At 40.8% G+C, this 23,341-nt stretch overlaps 1 protein-coding gene across 2 annotated transcripts in view; it reads left to right on the top strand.

Moving 5' to 3' along the window:
* Positions 1-993: 993 nt before the first annotated feature.
* mfsd13a (major facilitator superfamily domain containing 13A) overlaps positions 994-23,341 on the top strand; it is a 44,366-nt gene continuing 22,018 nt past the window's right edge. The window contains exons 1-3 of one of the 2 annotated variants that reach the window (XM_068002084.1): positions 994-1,136; positions 16,602-16,880; positions 22,461-22,540. In XM_068002084.1, the coding sequence (XP_067858185.1) occupies positions 16,719-16,880; positions 22,461-22,540 (242 nt within the window). In that variant the 5' untranslated portion in view covers positions 994-1,136; positions 16,602-16,718. Of the gene's footprint in view, positions 1,207-16,601; positions 16,881-22,460; positions 22,541-23,341 lie in introns of both variants that reach the window. The other variant, XM_068002083.1, reaches the window with a different exon arrangement.

Genomic DNA, 23,341 nt, shown 5'->3' with positions numbered 1-23,341 from the left:
GTGACTGAATAGGAGTCTCGAACAGGAGGCCTGTCTTTTCCCCTCTCTCTCTAGCCCAGTGGTGTTGTAGCCATTGATGTGGCACCTCCGCCTCCACTGCGCCAACTCAGCAAAAGCTGGGAGTCAAACACTAGGCTTTCCAAGTCTGTGTGGTTCGGTTCCACATTGGGAGATTTTATTTATTAAATGATGAGTGGGCAACGTTCGTGAAGGGGAGTGGAAATTTCCTATGATTTTCAACAGCATTATGCGCTCTAATTTTAAAGGCGCTATTTCCTAATGTGATGCAATCAGATTTAGGGAAAAAAATCTGGATATAACCAAGCATTAACAAATTAGGAACTTTTGTACTTCAAAAGTACTTGGCTGTAAAGCGTTTTGGGACGTCCAGGGGTTGTGAAAGACGCTATGTGAATGCAAGTTTTTTTGAAATCATTGCAAAAACTTGCATTTGTATTTTAACGAGGTATGTTCGTTTCAATCAGGTAATATTTGTAAAACAGCACGATTGTTTCTAAACTTTCCTCCTGGAAATAAGGGGAAGGAATAAATACTGGGAAATTATTTTTTCATAGAAATAAAAGTCAACGTTTTTTCATTTCGGCAAATTTATTGCAAACTCCTATTGCAGATTCCTAACCCTCTTTCATTTTTTTTCTGGTGTTGCTGCTGCTGTTGTCTCTTTGCAGCCTGGTTTCGGTTAATTCAGCCACTTCCACTCCAATTCCCCCGCGGATACCCTTTTACTGCCACGTCTGCACCAGCTGTCAATCAAAATAGGGGCGCGCGGCCGCTGGCGCGCGACTCAACTGTCCTCTGCCTGGGCGCGCGCGGGGACGCGGTTGGGGGAGGTGGGAACGAGCGGTTGTGGGGCGTCACCTGAGTGACAGCCGACCTAGCCAATCGGAGGTGGGTTTCTGTCGGACGCGGCTCCATTCCGACCAATCAACGCGCCGAGGAGGCGGGAGGGGGGGAAAAAAAAAAATTCGGAGCGCTGGTAACAGGAGGCGTCAAACGGAGCGAGAGAGAGAGAAAAAAAAAGCGGTTGGTTTCGGATGTTTCGTCGTCTCCTCCTCCGCTTTGGTGTAAAGGGGAAGAGCGGGGCTACGTGGACCGGAGAGATGGAGACTTTTCAGGTAGTTGCTGCCTCACAAATCACTGGGAAGGTGTAACTGTGGAGATTAATGGAGCGCTTTCTCTTAAAAGGTAGGCGAGGGGATTTAAGCTTGTGTGTGTGTGTCTCTGGTGCCTTTCCTCAGTAACGGGAAGGGCGGGCGGGCGGGCGGGCGAAGCAGGTCTGTGTGTGTGGGTGTCTGGTACCTTTCCCCAGTAACAGGAAGGGTTGGGGAGGGAGGAGGGGGGGTAGCAAGTGTGGTGGGTACAGCGCAGGAGGCGGCCGTTCGGCCCATCGCGCCGGTGCCGGCTCTTTGAAAGAGCTATCCAATTCGTCCCACTCCCCCTGCTCATTCCCCATCGCCCTGTAATTTTTTTCCCCTTCAAGTATTTATCTAATTCCCTCTTGAAAGTCTATATGTGTCAGTCTGGTGCCTTTCCCCAGTAACAGGAAGGGGGGGGGGGGAGCAGGTCTGTGTGTGTGTGTGTGTGTGTGTGGCAGGTGCCTTTCCTCAGTAACAGGAAGGGGGAGAGCAGGGTGAGTGTGTGTGTGGCAGGTGCCTTTCCTCAGTAACAGGAAGGGGGAGAGCAGGGTGAGTGTGTGTGTGACTGGTGCCTTTCCTCAGTAACAGGAAGGGGGAGAGCAGGGTGAGTGTGTGTGTGACTGGTGCCTTTCCTCAGTAACAGGAAGGTGGAGTGAAGGGTGAGTGTGTGTGTGTGACTGGTGCCTTTCCTCAGTAACAGGAAGGGGGAGAGCAGGGTGAGTGTGTGTGTGACTGGTGCCTTTCCTCAGTAACAGGAAGGCGGAGTGAAGGGTGAGTGTGTGTGACTGGTGCCTTTCCTCAGTAACAGGAAGGGGGAGAGCAGGGTGAGTGTGTGTGTGACTGGTGCCTTTCCTCAGTAACAGGAAGGGGGAGAGCAGGTCTGTGTGTGTGTGACTGGTGCCTTTCCTCAGTAACAGGAAGGGGGAGAGCAGGTCTGTGTGTGTGTGACTGGTGCCTTTCCTCAGTAACAGGAAGGGGGAGAGCAGGGTGAGTGTGTGTGTGACTGGTGCCTTTCCTCAGTAACAGGAAGGGGGAGAGCAGGTCTGTGTGTGTGTGTGACTGGTGCCTTTCCTCAGTAACAGGAAGGGGGAGAGCAGGTCTGTGTGCGTGTGTGACTGGTGCCTTTCCTCAGTAACAGGAAGGGGGAGAGCAGGTCTGTGTGTGTGTGTGTGTGTGTCAGTGCCTTTCCTCAATAACAGGAAGGGGGGAGCAGGTCTGTGTGTGTGTGTCTGCTCTCAGCCCCTTGCATTACTGTACCGGGGTGGTGGGGGCACGGAGAGGCAATCAGAAGCTTTTCTACCCATTTTAATAAGAATATTCTCAAGAAAATGTCGTCTTGTTGGAATTGATCATTACACAAGTAATGGGGAAGCTTTAAGGCTGCAAGATTATCCAGAGATGAGTATTTGCAAGAAAAATGACTTTTTTATTCCTCTTCTCCTTCCCCAATTGCTGTAGTAAAATACTGTACTTCTATTAGGAAGAGAGGTGTTTATTTTAGATTAATTTCAGGTTGTGATTCAAGTTTAAAAATTTGTGGGATATTGTGCTTTTAACATAACTAGTACTTGTATGTCCGTTGTATTCACCATATGATGTATCCACTGCAGCGATTGTAAGACTGCAATTTAACAGTGATCTCACCACAACCATTTTTATGTAAGTTTTGGCTTGCACACTGGTGATTATTCCCTGCTTTTTCTGTCTCTTAGCTGCTATACTCCCTGCTTTGTCAAAAATCTTCTCGCACCCCCCACTTCCAGCCTCCAAACCATTCCCTCCTTTTTTAAAAAGCTTCTTTTAAAAGAAATAGTGCATTTGCACCCATATCAACTTTTCAATTCTGTTGTTGTCTTCCCCCTTTTTGTAAAGTATGTTGAGAACTTCTCCGATTCTATAAAACTGTAAATTGTTGTATAGTTATCACCTGAACCCTAAAATGAGATTATTGGCTTGAAACTATAATATAACCCTCCTGAGTTTAAGGAAAAGCTTAATATTACTTGTGAAGTAATATGAGATGCCATTGCTACTTGTCAAATTATGTGATATTGTAAAAGCTTGCTGGCAAAACAAAGAAAAAACAAAAAAGTGGTAAGAAATCCCTGTTATTTTGATATTGTACAAAATAACACCTGTGCATGTCACAAGTCAAAGGGTGCATCTTGGGTTGAAATGATAACTACTCAACTTTTGCTTTCATGAACTCTCATCACTTCAATCTCCTTTTGTTACTGTCTTGTAATATGGTGCAGGGGGTGTGTTCTGTTTCTAATCACTCAGCAACAACTTGTATTTATATAGTGCCTTTAACATAGGAAAATGTCTCACGGCACTTTACAGGAGCGCTATAAGGCAAAAATGACACTAGGTCATTGAAGGAGATATTAGATGGGGGGACTAAGGGTCTTAAAGTTGGAAAGGCAGAGAGGGAATTCCAGAGCTTAGGGCCTAGATGGTTGAAGGTATGGCTGCTAATGGGGTGAATGAAAGGAGTGGGGATGCACAAAAGTCTAGAGTTGGAGGAATACAGAGTTCTTGGGTGATGGTAGGGCTGGAGGAGGTTACAGAGATAAGGAAGGTCACGGAGGGATTTTAACACAAGAATAAGAATTTTAGAATCGAGATGCTGGTGGACTGGGAGCCAATGTAGGCCAGCAAGAGTGAGTGAAATTTGGTGCAGATTAGAATACAGGCAGCAGAGTTTTGGATGAGTTCAAGTTTATGGAGGATGGAAGGTGGGAGGTCATCCAGGAGAGCATTGGAACAGTCGAGTCTGGAGGTAACAAAAGCATGGATGAGAGTTTCAGCAGCAGATAAACTGAAGCGGGGCAGAGATGGGTGATGTTGCACCTTTTTATTATTTTAAATTAGTGAAAATTACATTTAAAATAAGATTAGGAAATGTTTCTTTCGCAATTGGTGAAAAATGTTCAGAATAATTTGCTTGGCAGTGTAGTGGAGGCTTTTCGGGATGAATGATAGGAGTCAGAGAGTGTAGGAACAGTGGCAGATACTCAAATTGGCAGGATGTGACTAGTGGTGTCCCACAGGGATCTGTGTTGGGTCCTCAACTATTCACTGTATTTATTAACTAATTAGATGACTGGATAGAGAGCCACATATCCAAGTTTGCCGATGACACAAAAATAGACAGCACTGTAAGCAGTGTAGATGGAAACATAAAATTACAGAGATTATATTCATAGATTAGGTGAATGGGCCAAACTGTGGCAAATGGATTTCATTGTAGGCAAATGTGAGGTCATCCACTTTGAACCTAAAAGGGGTAGATCAGAGTGCTTTCTAAATGATGAAAAGCTTGAAACAGTGGAGAGCCAAAGAGACTTAGTGGGTCCATGTATATAGGTCATTAAAAACATGGACAGGTACAGAAAATAATCAAAAAGGCTAATGGAATGCAGGCCTTTATATCCAGAATACAAGAGGTATAAGTTATGCTACAGCTATACAAAGCTCTGGATAGAGCACACCTGGAGAATTCTGCACCGCACCTTAGGAAAAATATATTGGCCTTGGCGGGAGTGCAGCGTAGATTTACTAGAAAGATACCTGGACTCCGAGGGTTAAATTGAGGATAGATTACACAAACTAGGGTTGTATTTCCTGGAATTTAGAAGATTAAGGGGTAAATTGAGCGAAGATTTCAAGATATTAAAGGGAACTGATACGGTAGATAGAGAAACTATTTCTGCTGGTTGGGGTGTCTAGGACCAGGGGACTTAGCCTAAAAATTAGATTCAGGACTTTTAGGGGTGAAGTTAGGAAACACTTCTACACAAAGGGCGGTAGAAGTTTGGAACTCTCTTCTGCAAATGGCAGTTGATGCTAGCTGAATTGTTAATTTTAAATCTGAGATTGATACATTTTTGTTAACCAAAGGCTTTAAGGGATATGGGGCTACGGTGGGTATATAGAGTTAGGATACAGATCAGCCATGATCTCACCAAATGGTGGAACAGGCTCAAGGTGCTAAATGGCCTACATGATCAAAATGCAACTGGGGAGCGAGGTACTTGAGAGATGAACTTTGATGGGCTTTACAGCCTTTTCTTCTTCTGTTTTTAGTTCATATTGTGAATTTTTGGGTAACTTTTTTTAAAAAGTTTTTTTCTCCCCCAAAGATGATGTATTGGCAAAGACAGCAACAGCTAGAGTATTCCATGTAGTCGATTCATTCATGTGTCAGCTGTGGCTTGGTGGCAGCACTCACGTCTGAGTCAGAGGATGTGGGTTATTTCAAGAGTACTTCATCGGCTGTAAAGTCACATGATACAACAATAATTAAGCAAATGTAACCCCACTATTTAAAAAAGGAGGGAGAGAAAAAACAGGGAATTACAGACCAGTTAGCCTAATGCTCGAGTCTATTATAAAGGATGTGATAACAGAACACTTGGAGGGCATGAACAAGATTGGACAAAGTCAGCATGGATTTATGAAAGGGAAATCATGCTTAACAAATCTATTGGAGTTTTTTGAGGTTGTAACTAGTAGACTAGATAGGGGAGAATCAGTGGATGTGGTGTATTTGGATTTTCAGAAGGCTTTTGATAAGGTCCCACACAGGAGGTTACTGTGCAAAATTAAAGCACATGGAATTGGGGGGAATATACTGGCATGGATTGAGAATTGGTTGACAGACAGGAAACAGAGAGTAGGAATAAATGGGTCTTTTTCCGGGTGGTAGGCAGTGACTAGTGGGGTACCGCAGGGATCAGTGCTTGGGTACCGCAGGGATCAGTGCTTGGGCCCCAGCTATTCACAATATATATCAATGATTTGGATGAGGGAAATGTAACATTTCCAAGTTTGCAGAAGACACAAAGCTGGGGTGGAATGTGAGCTGTGAGGAGGATGCAAAGAGGCTCCAATGTGATTTAGACAAGTTGGGTGAGTGGGCAAGAATATGGCAGATGCAGTATAACGTGGATAAATGTGAGGTTATCCACTTTGGTTGTAAAAACAGAAAGGCAGATTATTATCTGTGTGGTGATAGATTGGGAAAAGGGGAGGTGCAACGAGACCTGGGTGTCCTTGTGCACCAGTCGCTGAAAGCGAGCATTCGGGTGCAGCAAGCAGTTAGGAAGGCAAATGGTATGTTGGCCTTCATTGCAAGAGGATTTGAGTACAGGAGCAGGGATGTCTTACTGCAGTTATACAGGGCCTTGGTGAGACCACATCTGGAGTATTGTGTGCAGTTTTGGTCTCCTTATCTGAGGAAGGATGTCCTTGCCATGGAGGGAGTGCAACGTAGGTTTACCAGACTGATTCCTGGGATGGCAGGACTGATGAGAGATTGGGTCGACTAGGCCTCTATTCACTAAAGTTTAGAAGAATGAGAGGTGATCTCATCGAAACATATAAAATTCTAACAGGACTAGACAGACTAGATGCAGGGAGGATGTTCCTGATGGCTGGGGAGTCAAGAACCAGGGGTCGCAGTCTCAGGGTACAGGGTATGCCATTTAGAACCGAGATCAGGAGAAATTTCTTCACTCAGGGTGGTGAACCTGTGGAATTCTCTACCACAGAAGGCAGTGGAGGCCAAGTCATTAGATGTATTCAAGAAGGAGAGAGATATATTTCTTAATGCTAAAGGGATCAAAGGATATGGGGAAAAAGCGGGAACAGGGTACTGAGTTAGACGATTAGCCATGATCATTTTGAATGGCGGAGCAGGCCCGAAGGACCAAATGGTCTACTCTTGCTCCTATTTTCTATGTTTCTATAGCAATCATTCTTTATCAGTAAGTCTACAACAAACCCAGAAATGACACAAGGAAAACTCCAGTGGTGGAGAGCTTTGGGAACCATAGTTTCAATGTCACCTTTTCCCTCCCAAGCCTGCTGCTTACACATGGAAGGGTTTAGGCAGGGAATTCCAGAGCGTGGGGCATAGGTGGCTGAAAGCATACTAACTAATAGGTGAAGAGGGGTGGCGATGCACGAGAAGGCAGAGTCACAGGAACAGAGAACTAGGGAGGGGCGGAGGTAATGAAGTGGTTTAATCATGAGGATGAAAATTTAAAATTTTGAGGTGTGTGGGGCGGGGGATCCAAGACCAAGGTAGGTCAGCAAGGACAGGATGATGGCTGAGTTAAACTTGGTATGGGGTAGGATACGGGCAGCAGACCTTTTGGCTTACCTGAAGTTAATGGAGGATGGGAGGCTGACATGTCCCACTCAACCATCACCCGTTCTCAGACCTACATTTGCTCCTCATCTCCCATTTTAAAATTCTCACCTTTGTGTTTAAATCCGTCATGGCTGTGCCCTTCCCTATCTCCGTTCCTCCTCCAGCCCTATTAACCCCCACTCCCCCATTTTGGGATTCCCTGCTTAAACCCTTCCATCTCCGCACCCTCCTTAAAGCCCATCTCTTTAACCATTCTTTTGGTGACCCCTGCCCAATATCTCTTTGGCTTAGCATCCTTTTTTTTCTGATTTTCTTCTGTTAAACGCCTCGGGACACTTTTGTACATTCAAGGTGCTATGTAAATGTAAGTTGCTGTTGTACCGTGTATTTTAATTTGAGACTTGCAATGAAGTAAATGTCACTTTAAAAAGGAACTATCTAATAGTAGAATCATAGAATGGTTACAGCACAGAAGGAGGCCATTTGGCCCATCGAGCCCCTGCTGGCTCTTTGTAAGAGCAATCTGGTTAGCCCCATTCCCCTGCTCTTATAGCCCTGCAAATTTTTTCCCTTCAAGTATTTATCCAATTCCTTTTTGAAAGCCCAGATTTACACTACATTGATTGTAACGATCAATAATACTTTCCAGCATTTTGTTACAACGGCAAAGATCACTCTTTTACTGAACAGAATCTGAAGGATCAAATCATGCTGGAACAGCATTATGTTGTATGCAAGGCCATAGAGAGGTTTATAGGCCAGAACAAAGATTTAGAATGTAATGCAAGTTAGGATGGAGAGCTAGCAAAATGAGTAAGGGTTGAAGTGGGGGCGGTGGTGACAAACAAACAAAACAGTGCGTAACAGGATACATGCAGCAGAATTTTGGACAAATTGGAGTTTAGGGAGGCTGGAGAATGGGAGGCCAGCAAGGGCAGCATTAGAGTAGTTGAGTCAGAAGAACAAAAAAAACTCAAATTGCTGTAAATACACAGAACAGTATCAGTTCTGATAAAGGATTACACCTGAAACATTAATCTGCCCTTTTTTCCCCCCTCACTTTATAGATACTGGTTGACCTACTGTGCATTTTCTGTTTTTGGTTCTTTAAAATTACAGTAGTGTTTGTATGTTTTCTGCAGGGGAAGTATTATCCTGTTTCTCAAATGAACATTTTTACTATGATGTAAGCACTCCTCAAAGACTTTTTGTTGAGATTTTATTGCATACACTGTCCATGAAGTAATTGTGCAACAGTGATTATATTTCAAGGAGCGCACTTAGGTGTGCTAGAGATGCAGCAACTTTAAGGGTGATTTATTCTACAACTGTTGAGCTGGTGTAAAGCAAATTTGCCAACGCTGAAGTGTTGTAGCATAAATCCAGATTTTAGGCTCAGCCTCGTTCTGGAGCAAAGTGGAATAAGTCTCCTTCCTCTTCTTTCCCCCCCCCCCCCCCCCAAGGTTTTACTTTGTACTAATGCTAATATTGCGATCTAAGTGCAGCTACAAATTAAGTATAACAAAAGCAAATTACTGCGGATGCTGGAAATCTGAAATAAAAACAGAAAACGCTGGAAATACTCTGCCAGTCTGGCAGCATCTGTGGAGAGAGAAACTGAGTTAACGTTTAAGGTCGATGACGGTTCTGATGAAAGATCATCGACCTGAAACGTTAACTCTGTTTTTCTCTCTCCATAAATGCTGCTGAATATTTCCAGCATTTTCTGTTTCATATTTCAAATTAAGTATAACCTTAGTGAATGTCAGGAGGTACTAAGAAAGAAAATTTGAATTGAACTGCGTGTCAGTTTAAAAATAGACTTGCCAGAAATATCAGAAGAAGGAGTTGGCCCTTAACCAGCCTGGGTTCTGATGCGGATGGTTACTTTTGAGTGCAAAATAAAATGAAGCATTCAGAGACTATATTATAAAATCACAGGGTGGTAAGACTTGGTTTACTAATGTACACAAGACCTTGTCATCTGTGGCAGCATAGACCAACTGGTTAGCCAATTTTCCTCCCTGTGCTGGGAAAATGCCTGAGAGTCACTCTGGGCTATTGTTGTGCATGTTAAGAATAGACTGGGCAACAGATTGCCTGCCTTGCACAAAAAAGTGGTGCATAGCATGACGAGAACCAAAAGGAATGGCAAAGTAAATGTTGAAGAAGAGGAGTTTGTGTTGTGAGAATGTGAGGACAGTACAACTGACATAAGGGTATCCTCTATTGTTGCAGTATATTTTCTATTAACATTGTTTAAGGTTGCACTTGCAGTGCTTAATTTGTTCCCACCAGCATTCTGTTTCCCTTCTTGAAAAGAGGTTTGTGGTGTCATGGCCCAACAGCCTTTTGCCCAAGTGGTAATTCTTGTATATGCTTGGACAGTGACATACCAGAAACAAAGGGAATGCTTTACCATTAACTGCTTATTGAAGCCAAGTCAGTCATGACACTTAAGAGGGAATTAGATAACATTTAAAGAAGAAAGGTATGAAAAGGTACAGGGAAATGGGATTTGAGTAGATATCTTTGGTAGGAGAGCCAGCACCAACATACACACAGTGGGCTGAATGACCAGTTCAACACTGAGGACAACTTTTGGTGTGTCTATGCATTTCAAAAGTGTTATTGAGTAGGAACTCTCGACCAAGGATGTCCAACCTTTCAAAGCTGGGAAATGGATACATGTGGCAAAACTAGTGAGTGAGTTGCATATGATTATGCAATAAAGCAGGACCTTCTCCCCATTAATTAAAAATGCAAGACACCCAAACACAAAAATGAGATCCCCACAAGTTAGCTTCACATTAGATTCACACAGAAACCCCCACATATGCACAAAAGCAATGCCCCCCACCAATGTACCCTCTTCCTTTCTCCCAAACCTGACAACTTGCAAGCTTCAAGCTTTTCGTGTCCCTGAGCATGGAGAATGGAAAAAGTCCGCTCCATGAGTGGATTTTGATCAACCGGGGCGCAGGCTTTTCTAGACCTTCAGGTCTGGTATATTTAAAGAGCTATCCAAAGCTGTTGAAATCCGTTTGTAACAAATGCAAAAAGACTACTGGGCCAGATCAAAGGAGCTGGTGGGCCATATCTGGCCAGCTGGCTGCCTCTTGTACATCACTGCCCGAAATGATCTTCCCAACCTCCAACTTGAAAGACAATTGTTGTACACCACCACCATCCCAGCTGAGACAATCAAATACGGATCTTCCTGTTTTGCATTTTACCCAGAGCCGTTCAAGAGCTCTGCAATATTCTACATATGTTTGTTATATGTCTGATAGTGGAGAAGTTCAAGTTGGAATATCTTTAGCTACATTTTCAGTCTATTTGGTGAATCATACTTCATTTGCAAAACCAAAATTGTAAGTGTACTTGCCAAATCCCATGTGACATTTTTGAAGTAAAGCAAGGGAGTTTGCCTTTTCCTGTCATAGTTGGATTGCTGTTTAAGGTAATAATTTGGTGTGTATAGCAGATGTTTATTTAGCTCGTGCCCACTGTTTGTCCTGATGCTTAGTGATTGGTTTTGGAACTTTTCTAGAATAATAGTTACTTTGTAATGATGAGTGTTGAGCCGTGACCTTAACATAATAACAGTTTCAGGCAGGAGAAGACTTTCGATCCATCCAGCCCACCTATCCACGGTACTCCCCTGGTGAATTTCCAATGACCTTGAATCCCATTTGTTGACCTGTCTCATTCCTTGAAACCCATTAAGATTTCTGTATGAGGCGCAAGTTGGCTATGGTTGATTAGGGAACTACATTAAAAGGTATGACGGTAGACAGGCAATAGCTAGCATTTAAAGAATTTAATACATAATTTGCGACAAAAAAATATATATTCCTTTTTAAAGGTACAAAAAACCCAACAGGAAAAGTAGTCCAACCGTGGCTAACGAGAAATTTAAAGATAGTATTAAATCAAAGAAAGAGGCATATAAAGTTGCCAGAAAAAGCAGTAAGCCTGAGGCCTAGGAGCATTTTAGAATTCAGCAAAGGAGGACCAAGAAATTGATAGAGGGAAAATGGAATATGAGAGTAAACTAGCGAGAAACATAAAAACAGACTGTAAAAGCTTCTCTAGGTATGTAAAAAGGAAAAGACTGGTGAAGGCAAATGTGGGTCTCTTGCAGACAGATGGTGAGAATTTATAATAGGGAATCAGGAAATGGCAGAGAAATTAAACAAATACTTTGTGTCAGTCTTCACGGAAGAAGACACAAAAAAACTCCCAGAAATACTAGAGAACCAAGGGTCTGGTGAGAATGAAGAACTGAAATAAATTAATATTAGTAAAAATAGTACTAGAGAAATTAATGGGACTGAAAGTCGATACATCCCAAGGACCGGATGATCTACATCCCAGGGCTTTGAAAGAGGTGGCTATAGAGATAGTGGATGCATTGGTTGTCATCTTCCAAAATTCTATAGATTCTGGAACGCTTCCTGCAGATTGGAAGGTAGCAAATGTAACCCCACGATTTAAGAAAGGAGGGAGAGAGAAAACAGGGAACTACAGACCTGTTAGCCTGACAGTAGTAGGGAAAATGCTAGAATCTATTATAAAGGATGCGATAACAGGACACTTAGAAAGTAATAATAGGATTTGGCAGAGTCAACATGGATTTACGAAAGGGAAATCATGTTTGATAAACCTATTGGAGTTCTTTGAGGATGTAACTAGCAGACTAGATAGGCAGGAACCAGTGGATATGGTGTATTTGGATTTTCAGAAGGCTTTTGATAAGGTCCCACACAGGAGGTTGGTGAACAAAGTTAGAGCACGTGGAATTGGGGGTAATTTACTGGCATGGATTGAGAATTAGTTAACAGACAGAAAACGGAATAGGAATAAACAGGTCTTTTTCAGGTTGGCAGACTGACTAGTGGGGTACCGCAGGGATCGGTACTTGGGCCTCAGCTATTCACAATCTGTATCAATGATTTGGATGAGGGGACTAAATGTAATATTTCCAAGTTTGCTGATGACATAAAACTAGGTGGGAATGTGAGTTGTGAGGAGGATGCAAAGAGGCTTCAAGGAGATACAGACAGGCTAAGTGAGTGGGCAAGAACTTGGCAGATGGAATATAATGTGAAAAAATGTGAAGTTATCCACTTTGGTAGGAAAAACAGAAATGCAGAGTATTTTTTAAATGGTAAGAGATTGGGAAATATTGATATTCAAAGGGACCTGGGTGTCCTTGTACAAGAGTCACTGAAAGCTAACATGCAGGTGCAGCAAGCAATTAGGAAGGCAAATGATATGTTGGCCTTTATTTCAAGAGGATTTGAGTACAGGAGTAAAGATGTCTTACTGCAATTATATAGGGCCTTGGTGAGACCGCACCTAGACTATTGTGTACAATTTTGGTCTCCTTACCTAAGAAAGGATATACTTGCCATAGAGGGAGTACAACGAAGGTTTACCAGGCTGATTCCTGGGATGGCGAGATTGTCGTAATGAGGAGAGATTGAGTAGACTAAGCCTGTATTCTTTAGAGTTTAGAAGAATGAGAAGTGATCTCATTGAAACATACAAAATTCTTACAGGGCTTGATAGGGTAGATGCAAGGAGGATGTTTCGCCTAGCTGGGGAGTCTAGAACCAGGGGTCACAGTCTCAGCATAAAGGGTAAGCCATTTAGGACTGAGATGAGGAGAAATTTCTTCACTGAGGGTGGTGAATCTTTGGAATTATCTGCTCCAGAGTGCTGTGGTGGCTCAGTCATTGAGTACATTCAAAACAGAGATCGATAGATTTCTAGATATTAAAGACATCAAGGGATATGGGGATGATGCAGGAAAATGGCGTTGAGGTAGGTCATCAGCCATGATCTTGTTGAATGGTGGAGCAGGCTCGAGGGGCAGGATGGCCTACTCCTGCTCCTATTTCTTATGTTCTTCTTCTACCAGCCGTGCTTGTAATCCGTTTCTTATACGTACCAATTTTTTTAGTTTAAAAAAGCTCTTCTTGCATTTCTTATTTTCTTTTGTTGTCTGTAATTTGTAAATATAACCCCTTTTAAGCTTAAATTCTGTACACTGAGGAAAAGCTTACTCTGGTCCAATTTGTCCAAACCTTTCATAATTTTAAACACTTCTATTATATCCCCTCTTTATAAGACTGAAAATACCCAGGGTTGTCAGTCTTTCCTCGTACATCATTCCCTTATGTTCTGGGATCAACCGTGTAGCCCATGCCTGTACGCTGTCCAATAAAAGATGAGTACAGAAAGGATTGACCGAACATTTAAACTCTACCAGGAAATTAGTCACTGCGGAATACAGTACTTCAGGAGTCGTGTTGCAAATCCCCCTATGGTCAGGCTGGAGAATGGGATGGTGACTATCACTGCTTACAGACTTCTCCAATGCACCACCCAAAAATCCGCACTGTTTCGATGCTTGCGGTGTCTCCACTAGCACGTGACAGCAAAATGAGAAATGACAACTCCGTAAGGTGAGGTATAAGAAATAGTGGGCATAGTAGCCTAAAAAGATCCAGATATTTTTACTTTGTGTCTCTATGCTGTCTTTCACTATATTAATGATTTAGATAACACATTAGAGAACCGTATATCTGAATTTGCCAATGACCCAAAGATTGGTGGCATAGTGTAGATGGGAGTGTAAAATTACAGACGCATTTGATAGATTAAGTAAGTGAGTGGGTAAAATTGGCAGATAGATTTCACTGTAGCTAAGTGTGAGATCCATTTTGGACCAAAAAAGGATAGATCTGAGTAGGTTTTTTTTAATGATAAAGCTAGCAACAATGGAGGTCCAAAGAGATTTAAGGATCCATGCACACAGATCACTAATATGTAGTAGTCGGGTACAAAAAATAATCAAAAAACTAATGGAATGTTAGTCTTTGAATTTAGAGGGCTAGAATATGAAGGGGAGGAAGTTTTACTACAGCTGCACAAGGCCCTGGTTAGACCACATTTGGAGTACTGTGTACAGTTCCGGGCACCACTGTAAAAAGGATATGTTTGATTTTGGGAGGAATGCAGCGCAGATCCACCAGAATGTTACCAGGGCTCCAAGGGATAAATTATGAGGAGAGATTACATAAACTAGGCTTGTATTCCCTGGAATATAGAGGGTTAAGTGGTGATTTGTTTATGGTTTTCAGGATTTTGAAAGGAATTGATAGGATAGATAGAGAGAAACTTTTTCTACTGGTGGAAGAATCTAGGACAAGGGGACATAAAATCAGAGCCAGGTCATTCAGGAGAGAAGTTAGGAAACACTTCTTCCCACAAAAGATGGAAGAAGTGTGGCGCTCTCCCACAAAAAGCAGTAGAAGCTAGCTCAATTAATAATTTAAAATTTGAGATTGATAGATTTTTGCTAGCCGCGGGTATTAAGGGATAAGGAGCCAAGGCGGGTAAATGGATTTAGATACAGGTCAGCCATGAACCCATTGAATGATTGAACAGGCTCGAGGGGCTGAATGGCCCACTCCTGTTCCTATGTTTTGAGGGGAGAAGGGATATTAAACATAATACTGCTTTTACATTCTTCCCTGGAAAATTATGCCAATGATTATGCTGGTAATTTGCTTTATGCAAATAATATTCAAATATGTAAACATCTTAAAATAGTATCACACTTTTTTAGTGGCTTTCACAGTAATGTCTTTATCTTGTTCAGAGCTTGTTTAGACTGTTACAGCAAAATGTATGTGTCAGCACTAGACATCACATACATTTGAGCTTAATAGAATTTCTATCCCTTGTACATATTCAGGATATGTTGTGCATGGCAGAGCTTTTGCAATGAGATTAAGCTGAGAAAGACAAAAACATTTTGTTTTTGGGTATCTTGTACATTTCCTGCTGAAGATGGATGGAGAAATTCAGGGAAGGTTACATCGTTTGACGATCCTGCCACTGTCTGAATAAAGAATACATCTGTGTAGAAATTTACCTTTACCATGTAGTTGGATTGATTTTAAAACTTTGATCTATGCACAAAAAGAAAATTGATGTTATGCTAGTGGAAGTACAAGTGGCTTACTGGAGTTTCCACTGGTGTTGACAGGAAAAGTTGATGGAATGTTTTTTTTTGAAAAGTGCCCTCTGAAATTATATAGGACAGCAGTTTATTAATGTCTCCCATTCCAGAGTGGGATTGTAGGACATGTACCAGTCCTTGTACGGACTTGCTGTAAGACTAGCAATCTATTGGAGGCAAGATACCCAGGAATGCAGTGCCCATTAGTGTTCTTTGTTGGTGGATGTCCTCTACCCCATCCCCTGTGGCAATCTGAAACATTTAGGTTGGTATTGTTGTATAATCAATGATTTTGTATTTAGCAACTTAATAGAGTGTTGGGCTATGGGCCCTTTTCATGTCTTTGACTTTTCTTGGATTACGTTGGTTGTATCAGAAACTAATGGCGTTTCAAAAATGTTTGCGGTGGATTGTTCCTGTGATTTGACCATGGCATATAGTAATACAATTCACCTAAAACTGCAGCAGTGTTTCTTCCCTTTTAATATGCATCTTTCACTGCACAATTTGCTTTTTTTGTACTGAGCACAGTATTTGTGCACCTTTTTATATTCATAGGAGCATTTTATTTTTTAAAAAATTTTATACGCTGCTCACTGCACTCATGTTTTTATTTAATGGTTTGTGTTTGTCACTGTACCTTTTTGTAAACTTACCCAAAAGTAGAAAGCAGAGAATTTCATCACATCAGTCTGACTGGATTTTAACCACTCAGGCTTCATTGTTAATGTGTAAGTTAAACTGACATGCCCACACAAATAACTTTAGACATTCAGAAAGACACTAAAATAAGTGTGAGGTGGGGGTGGGGGGGACTACAAAACAGCCATTTTACTTTAGTGTTTAAATGTAACAATTTCTATATACGTGACTTATTGGTGGTGAATTTGGGTTACAGAAATGAAACTAATCACATCAGTTATAATAGAACTCAACATCCAGTAGCTAAAATAAGTGTGATTTGCACTTCACGTATATGTCCTGACTTTTTATAATCCAAATGGAACAAAGAACTCTCCTTTTCTTATGTACTTCTGTTTGTTTATCTAGTTTGGGGAGAATAGCTGTGCTGTATCTTGTATAATATAAGATGCCATAGAGAGAAGGAAAACTGGTGACTGATATTGGGGAATATAACAGCTTGGATTTTGTGCAGTATATTGTAGGGGTGAATATTGTTTTGGTCTTGATGAATATACTAATGTTATCTTTAATTTAAAAAAAATCCTTGTATTGCTGTTCATAGCTTACCACGGATTGGCAACTTTTGGCCACTGTCGGAAATTTGAGACTTCTGTGCCAAAGACAGAAGTGAAATGACTTTGAAGAAGCTGGTGCTACAGTGCAATGGACTGCTGAAGTCATGGGAATCAGACCAGTGAGCTGCCTGGACATACCTACAGCAGTGCTGTATGGTTCCTTATCTCTCTTTGTCTCCATTCTGCATAATGTATTCCTCCTGTACTACGTGGATACATTTGTATCTGTTTACAAAATCGATAAAGTATCCTTCTGGATTGGTGAGGTGAGTGTTCTTTTTTAAAAGTTCTATTTGGCAGTAAACCCATAACTTTTCTATCAGCACTCTAGATACTTGGTCACAGCTGCTACTGTTCCATGGCAAGCTGTCTAAAATGCTTTATAGAATTATTTTATTGCCACAGTTGACTTGTCATTGCAGTATTAAGCTTTGCCTATTGCAGAAAGTGAAATGTGCAACTTGTCCTTTGTCGATTGCTCAAACCTGTAAGTCCAGGAATTAAATATTAGTCACATTTTAATTGATTTTTTGAGGTGTAATATTTTTATCTAAGGCTAGCCTACACAACTTGCAATTGTCAAAAATATAAGCTAATCTTCCAATAATATAACCTTGATAATCAATGAAAGGAAATTAATGATCTGGTTCAGAAATACTTGCAAATCCTATTTAAGTGGTGAATATAATAGACAAAATAAGATTCTGGCTTAAAATGAGACCTGATTCCAGTTGTTCTGAATCAAAATGACCCTTTTTGTCTGTTAGTGAGAAACTTAGATTATGAATAAATTTTGTAACGTAGACCATTTTTAAAATGATTTGTAGCAACTTGAGAAGACCAATGCATTTCTATTTGTCTTCAAATCCCATCCATAATAGGGAATGAAGTATAGTAATGCTGTAAGCCACGTCATTCCGAAAAGCTCTTGCACAGTCAGAGTGTTGAGAATAGTACAAAGTAAAAACAGACTAATGTAAATAAAATCCATGTTTCAAAGTTCAATCATTTGCCTGTTGAGGTTTGCTGAAGACAGTTTTGTAAAGAGTAATTGTACTCCTTGAAAAAATATTTGGAATATTTTTGTAATCTCTTCAGTTGCTGTTTTTTTTAAACAGATGGTAATGGGCTAGGCAGAGTGAAAAAACAAATTGAGCAACTGTCATTTTGAATGCTGAGATATATCTTGATGTGGAGATGCCGGTGATGGACTGGGGTTGACAATTGTAAACAATTTTACAACACCAAGTTATAGTCCAGCAATTTTATTTTAAATTCACAAGCTTTCGGAGGCTTCCTCCTTCCTCAGGTAAATGCGTAGGCTTCGAGGAGCTCCTGAACATTTACCTGAGGAAGGAGGAAGCCTCCGAAAGCTTGTGAATTTAAGATGTATCTTATACCACATGTTGAAAAATAATACTTACCCACGCTGTACATTGGCAATACTGCTTACAGCAATGTAAGGGGGTTCAGAAACCTCTTCATTTCGATAGAAACCTGTCAAGTCTATAACCCTGGCAGTATTCTGATTTACATATGGACTTTTGGACTACCAATAGGAGGTTACTTGTAGGAGATTAATTGAAAGACAAGTTGCATGTCCTCAATCAGTCTGCTGTCCTCATCTCTCAGTATCACTTTGTTACTTTCTATCTTGCCTCTTAATATTTTTTGAATGGGGCAGTAAACAGATTTGAACATATTTATTTTCTGATTAACTGTTATGGCCAGTGTAAATCATATTTTTGTGTCCAATAATTATGGTGTTAAAGAATGGGTATAGAATGATGGATCATTCATTGCTGAACCTTCAAAGGTATATCATTGGTAAAATGTACAAAAGCACATACATTCTTTATTTATGTTCCATTGCTTAAGACTCTCTACATGCAATTGGTCCTGTGTCTCAGTACAGGATTGTTTATTGCAGTACAATCTTGTTTTAAAATGTGGGTCTTTTTGATCCATGACCATTAAGATCTGCCTATCCAGAACAGAACGTACGATCACTGAGAATTTCAGCATCCCTGTACTTGCCAGCTTACGTGCTTCGCTCCACACCACTTATTTGGAATGCAGTTGCAGTACATGGAAAATAATTTACACATATTAGTTTACACACTGTAACTATCTACATACTTTCAACAAGCAGGCTGTGAGCCTGCTTTTTAGCTGAACTGCATAATCTCAGGAAATTAAAAAAAACTTTTAAATGTTACTGATATTTTTCCTTTTAGAAAATTCAATTTTTAAGTAGGTCAGGCACACAACACTATACTAATTATGATTTACCTGTTGAATACTTAATTTGAGTGTTTTAATAATGCAACTACAGTAACATCTTAGCAATGGAGGGCTTAGTTCTTGTCCTATTAAATTATTTAACAGAATCTCGTATATGTCAATTTTAGAAAAACAAGCTTTATTTCTGAACAAGAATAATTGTTTTCTTTTTCCCTTCTGAAGCTGGGCAGGATGCATAAGAAAGACAGCTGTGGCAGAAAATGAGTGTTGGAAAGCCAAATTGGGCAGAATGCTTGGTTTCCTATCTATATTAGAATTGCGTGTAATGTTTAACGTCTGTTACTGATGAGTAGCCTTCCTTGCCGACCTTAGTAAAGGAATGTTTTGCATACCGAGACAAACTGCCAGGTATATGTTATACACCTGAACGATCATAGCTGACCAGAGAACCAGTTTTTATTTTCTCCTCTAGAAGAAAGTGAAGGTTGCTATTACAATATTGTATTGATTCTGTTGTGGCTTTATTATATTTAAGATTTTTTTTTTATTTAAAGGGGAACAAAAGTCTAGGACAAACTAATTTTGTTCAAAGTACTCCCCATTTCATAGCAGAAAATGATAATTTTGTTTTAAGTTTCTGTTTTTGGTCTTAAGGATGTCAATTTTATTGTTGGCATGGAGATCTTTTGCATTGAGTCTTCATGCTGACTGCTCCACTTTTGTCAATTATGGAGGAATGTCCTGGAGCAACTGCATTGCAAACGGCAAGGCACGTGACTGGGGGAGGGTGGAAAGCACACTGTAGTCTGGGGTAAACGGACTTCACCAAAGTATCCTAGCAGGGAGAGAGAGTTTGAAAAATGAAGAAATTGAAGGTATCTTTGTGATAGTCATTTATTTCTAGAAAAAGTGGATGCACTTTAAAAACGGTACTTTTTAAATAACATTTCACTTTAAAAAAAAATCTTCATGCTGATGGAAGGTGTCAGTGTTGAAATTCAGTTCAATATATAATTTTAGTCATGTTTCTCAATTTGCTGATGCTGTGATAACTATAATAAACACAGCATAACAAAGCCAAGGGAATTAGGATTCTCTGTTTTTGTCCCGTAGTCATCTTTTAAAAATACATTCTTAGGATATGGGCATCGCTAGCAAGACCAGCATATATTGCCTATCCCTAGTTGCTCTTGAGACGGTGATGGTGGAACCGCTGCAGTCTGTGTGGTGAAGGTACTCCCACCATGCTGTTAGGTAGGGAGTTCCAGGATTTTGACTCGGCGACTATGAAGGAAGGACGATATATGTCCTAGTCAGGGTAGTATGTGACTTGGAAGTGATGTCAAAGTAGTCTTGGCAAGTTGCTGTATTGCATCCTGTGGATAGGACACACTGCAGCCACGTTGCACCAATTGTCCTGTGTGTGATCAGAAGCTAAAGGATTTTGATTTGTAATGACCTTTCCTGATTCTTAACTTCAGTTAATTTACGATAGCTACAAAATGGTGTGCTGGGTCTCAGAGGATAGAACAGTACATGGGGACCTCAACGTGCTGCGCCTCAATGTTAGAGCATAGATTTAGCCAATAGTCTGCTGTGTGCTGAGTTTCCATTCTCCACCATGCTGTGAACATGCTGAGGTCAAGTGATTCTCCACAATGAAGGAGAATTGGATGGAGTCACCCTGGTTATCTTTAGAATATTCCAGCAGTCTGCATCAGGCCTGGTGGCCAGGGATGACACAGAAAGACAATAAGAAGCTTAAAAGGTGATACAGAAAAGTATTTGTATTTTTCTCCCTTTCTTCCATTGGTGCGGAAGAGGAAAAAATCTCTAACAATAAACATTCATGTATTTAATGGTTATTTATTGGGCAGTGTTTGGGCAGAACTGCATCAGTATTAGATATTGTTAACAAGGACTGGAAATTGTCCAATATGTTACATTTGTGAAACAGACAACATACCCTACTAAAATATGGCAGATTTTTCATTCTGTATGCAAATATTGGTGTTTCAAGTGGGGACCTGTCCTATTTCAGTAGAGAAGACTAATGTTGTAATGTATACATTCCCTAAATTCACTGGTTTATCAACTTGAATTTGTGCATTCGTGGAAAAAGGCAGTCTTCCAAAAATATAATGGCCCTGAATTTGTTGGAGCAGGGCCTGTTGGTTAGACTTTTTCCTTCACCCTTCAGTTCAAATGTTTTGTGCCACAAATTGCTGGAAATGCAAGGTCAATGGGGCATCTGGGACCTTACTGAATGAAGGAACCAACAGTCTATCTCAATCAATGAGATGTGGATTGAGAAAAACAGGAAAGAACTATCCATTATTCCTACTCCCTCACTCTTTCCCCATAGCACTGCAATTTTTTTCCTTTTTAAGTATATATCTAATTCCCTTTTGAAAGTTAGTATTGAATCTGTTCCCACCACCCTTTCAGGCAGTGCATTCCAGATCATCATAACTTGATGCATAAAAAAAAATTCTCCTCATCTCCCCTCTGGTTCCTTAAATTTGTGTCCTCTGGTTACTGACAGACCTGCCAGTGGAAACAGTTTCTCCTTAGTTGCTCTATCAACCCCCCCCCCCCCCCCCCCAATATCGTTTTGAACACCTCCTATTAAATCTCCCCTTATCCTTTTTCTGCTCTGAGGAGAACAATCCCAGCTTCTCTAGTCTCTCCATGTAACTGAAGTCCCTCATCCCTGGCACCATTCTGGTAAATCTCCTCTGCACCCCCTCCAAGGGTTTGACATCCTTCCTAAAGTGTGGTGCCCAGAATTGGACACAATACTCCAGCTGAGGCCTAACTAGTGTTTTATAAAGGTTTAGCATAACTCCCTTGCTTTTGTACTCTATGCCTCTATTAATAAAACCAACGATCCCATATGCTCTTATCAGCTTTATCAACTTGTCCTGCCAGCTTCAAAGATTGTGGATGTGAATCCCCCCCGAGGTCTCCCTGTTCCTGCACCCCCTTTAAAATTGTACCATTTAGTTTATATTGCCTCTCCTCATTCTTCCTCCCAAAATGAATCACTTCACACTTCTCTGCATTAAATTTAATCTGCCATGTGTCTGCCCATTTTACCAGTCTGTCTATTTCCTCCTGCAGTCTGCTACTATCCTCAATGTTTGCTACATTTGCAAGAAATTGTGCCTTCTATACCCAAGTCCGGGTCATTAATGTATATCAAAAGCTCATCTGACTCATTATAGGAGTGTTTAGCACAGATCAATAATTTCAGATATGACAGTGATTTTTGTCAACATTATCCTTGAATGATTTTTGGGAAAATATGCAAGTCAGAAGAATGAAATAAGGAAACAAGAGATTGTGGCCAACTCAACTATGGTAATTTATGAAAGTAATGTTTAAACTGTTTGCATAAAACAGCAAATGTTGAGAGTATTTTGCAGATTAACCCTCTCAGTGGCAAGGGTGAGTGAGCTGCCCAGACACTGTCGGGTTCTATAGGCTGCTAATGAGTTTATGTATTTAGTTAACCCCCTTCAGTATTGTATCTGTAGTTGTGCTGCTGCTTCGTCCTCATTTTCCTTCTGAGATTTAATCTGCATTTTCTTTTCTTTCAGACCATTTTTCTCCTATGGAACAGTCTTAACGATCCACTGTTTGGATGGCTTAGCGATCGGTCATTTTTGAGCTCACAGCAGTAAGTAATAATGGACGTTCTGTTTGATGGAGAAACTGTGTATGCTTTTATATGTTTTAAGCTGGATTGACCACAGCAAAATGCTTGAGCTATTTTTCACTGTGCCTGATGTGGAAGTGTTGCTTTGGGCTCTGTTACTTGTGCTACTGTAACAGTGGCTGCCCACTGTTAAACATCAAGTATTTTTATGCAAGAAGTAACAAACAGTAAATGAAAAATACAAGCTGCTGTTTCAAGTAAAGTATTAATTGTGTACAATGGCTATTTGATGGACTCCTGTAAAAGCAAACATCAGTACATGTATTTGCTTGTGCTTCATGAATGCCAAGTGCACATTTAGTGTTTTAAAGAACGTCATGAATTCCATCCCTTGTTCATTTAAGCACGTCAATGCAAATGTGTCCAAGTTCAAAAAGTTGGCTTTTCATTCTTTCCAATGGCCGCCTTGTTGAATTATTTTGGCCCAGCCCTTCCAGCCTAAGTGCATTTCTTAATGCTTTATCACCATAGACGGTTGAGTGCATTTTACATACTAGTTTTCTGCTTTATTCATAATTCATTTTACATTGATGGATCATAGTTTGTAGTAGCAGCTCAGCACCATAGTTTTTGCTGGGCTTAAGAAGTTTGTTGTAGTTATTTTTTAAAAATTGGAATTGAATTTTCAGCTTTTGCTGTTGGCTCAGTGAGGGTTTTTTTCATTCATTCATGGGATGTGGGTGTCGCTGGCAGGACCAGCATTTATTGCCCATCCCTAATTGCCCTTGAGAAGGTAGTGGTGAGCTGCTGCCTTGAACCACT

The sequence above is a fragment of the Heptranchias perlo genome, chromosome 21 (assembly GCF_035084215.1).
Source record: "Heptranchias perlo isolate sHepPer1 chromosome 21, sHepPer1.hap1, whole genome shotgun sequence".
NCBI classification, from domain to species: Eukaryota; Metazoa; Chordata; class Chondrichthyes; order Hexanchiformes; family Hexanchidae; genus Heptranchias; species Heptranchias perlo.
The sequence above is the reverse complement of the archived record's forward strand: the minus strand, read 5'-3'. Positions and strand labels throughout refer to the sequence as shown.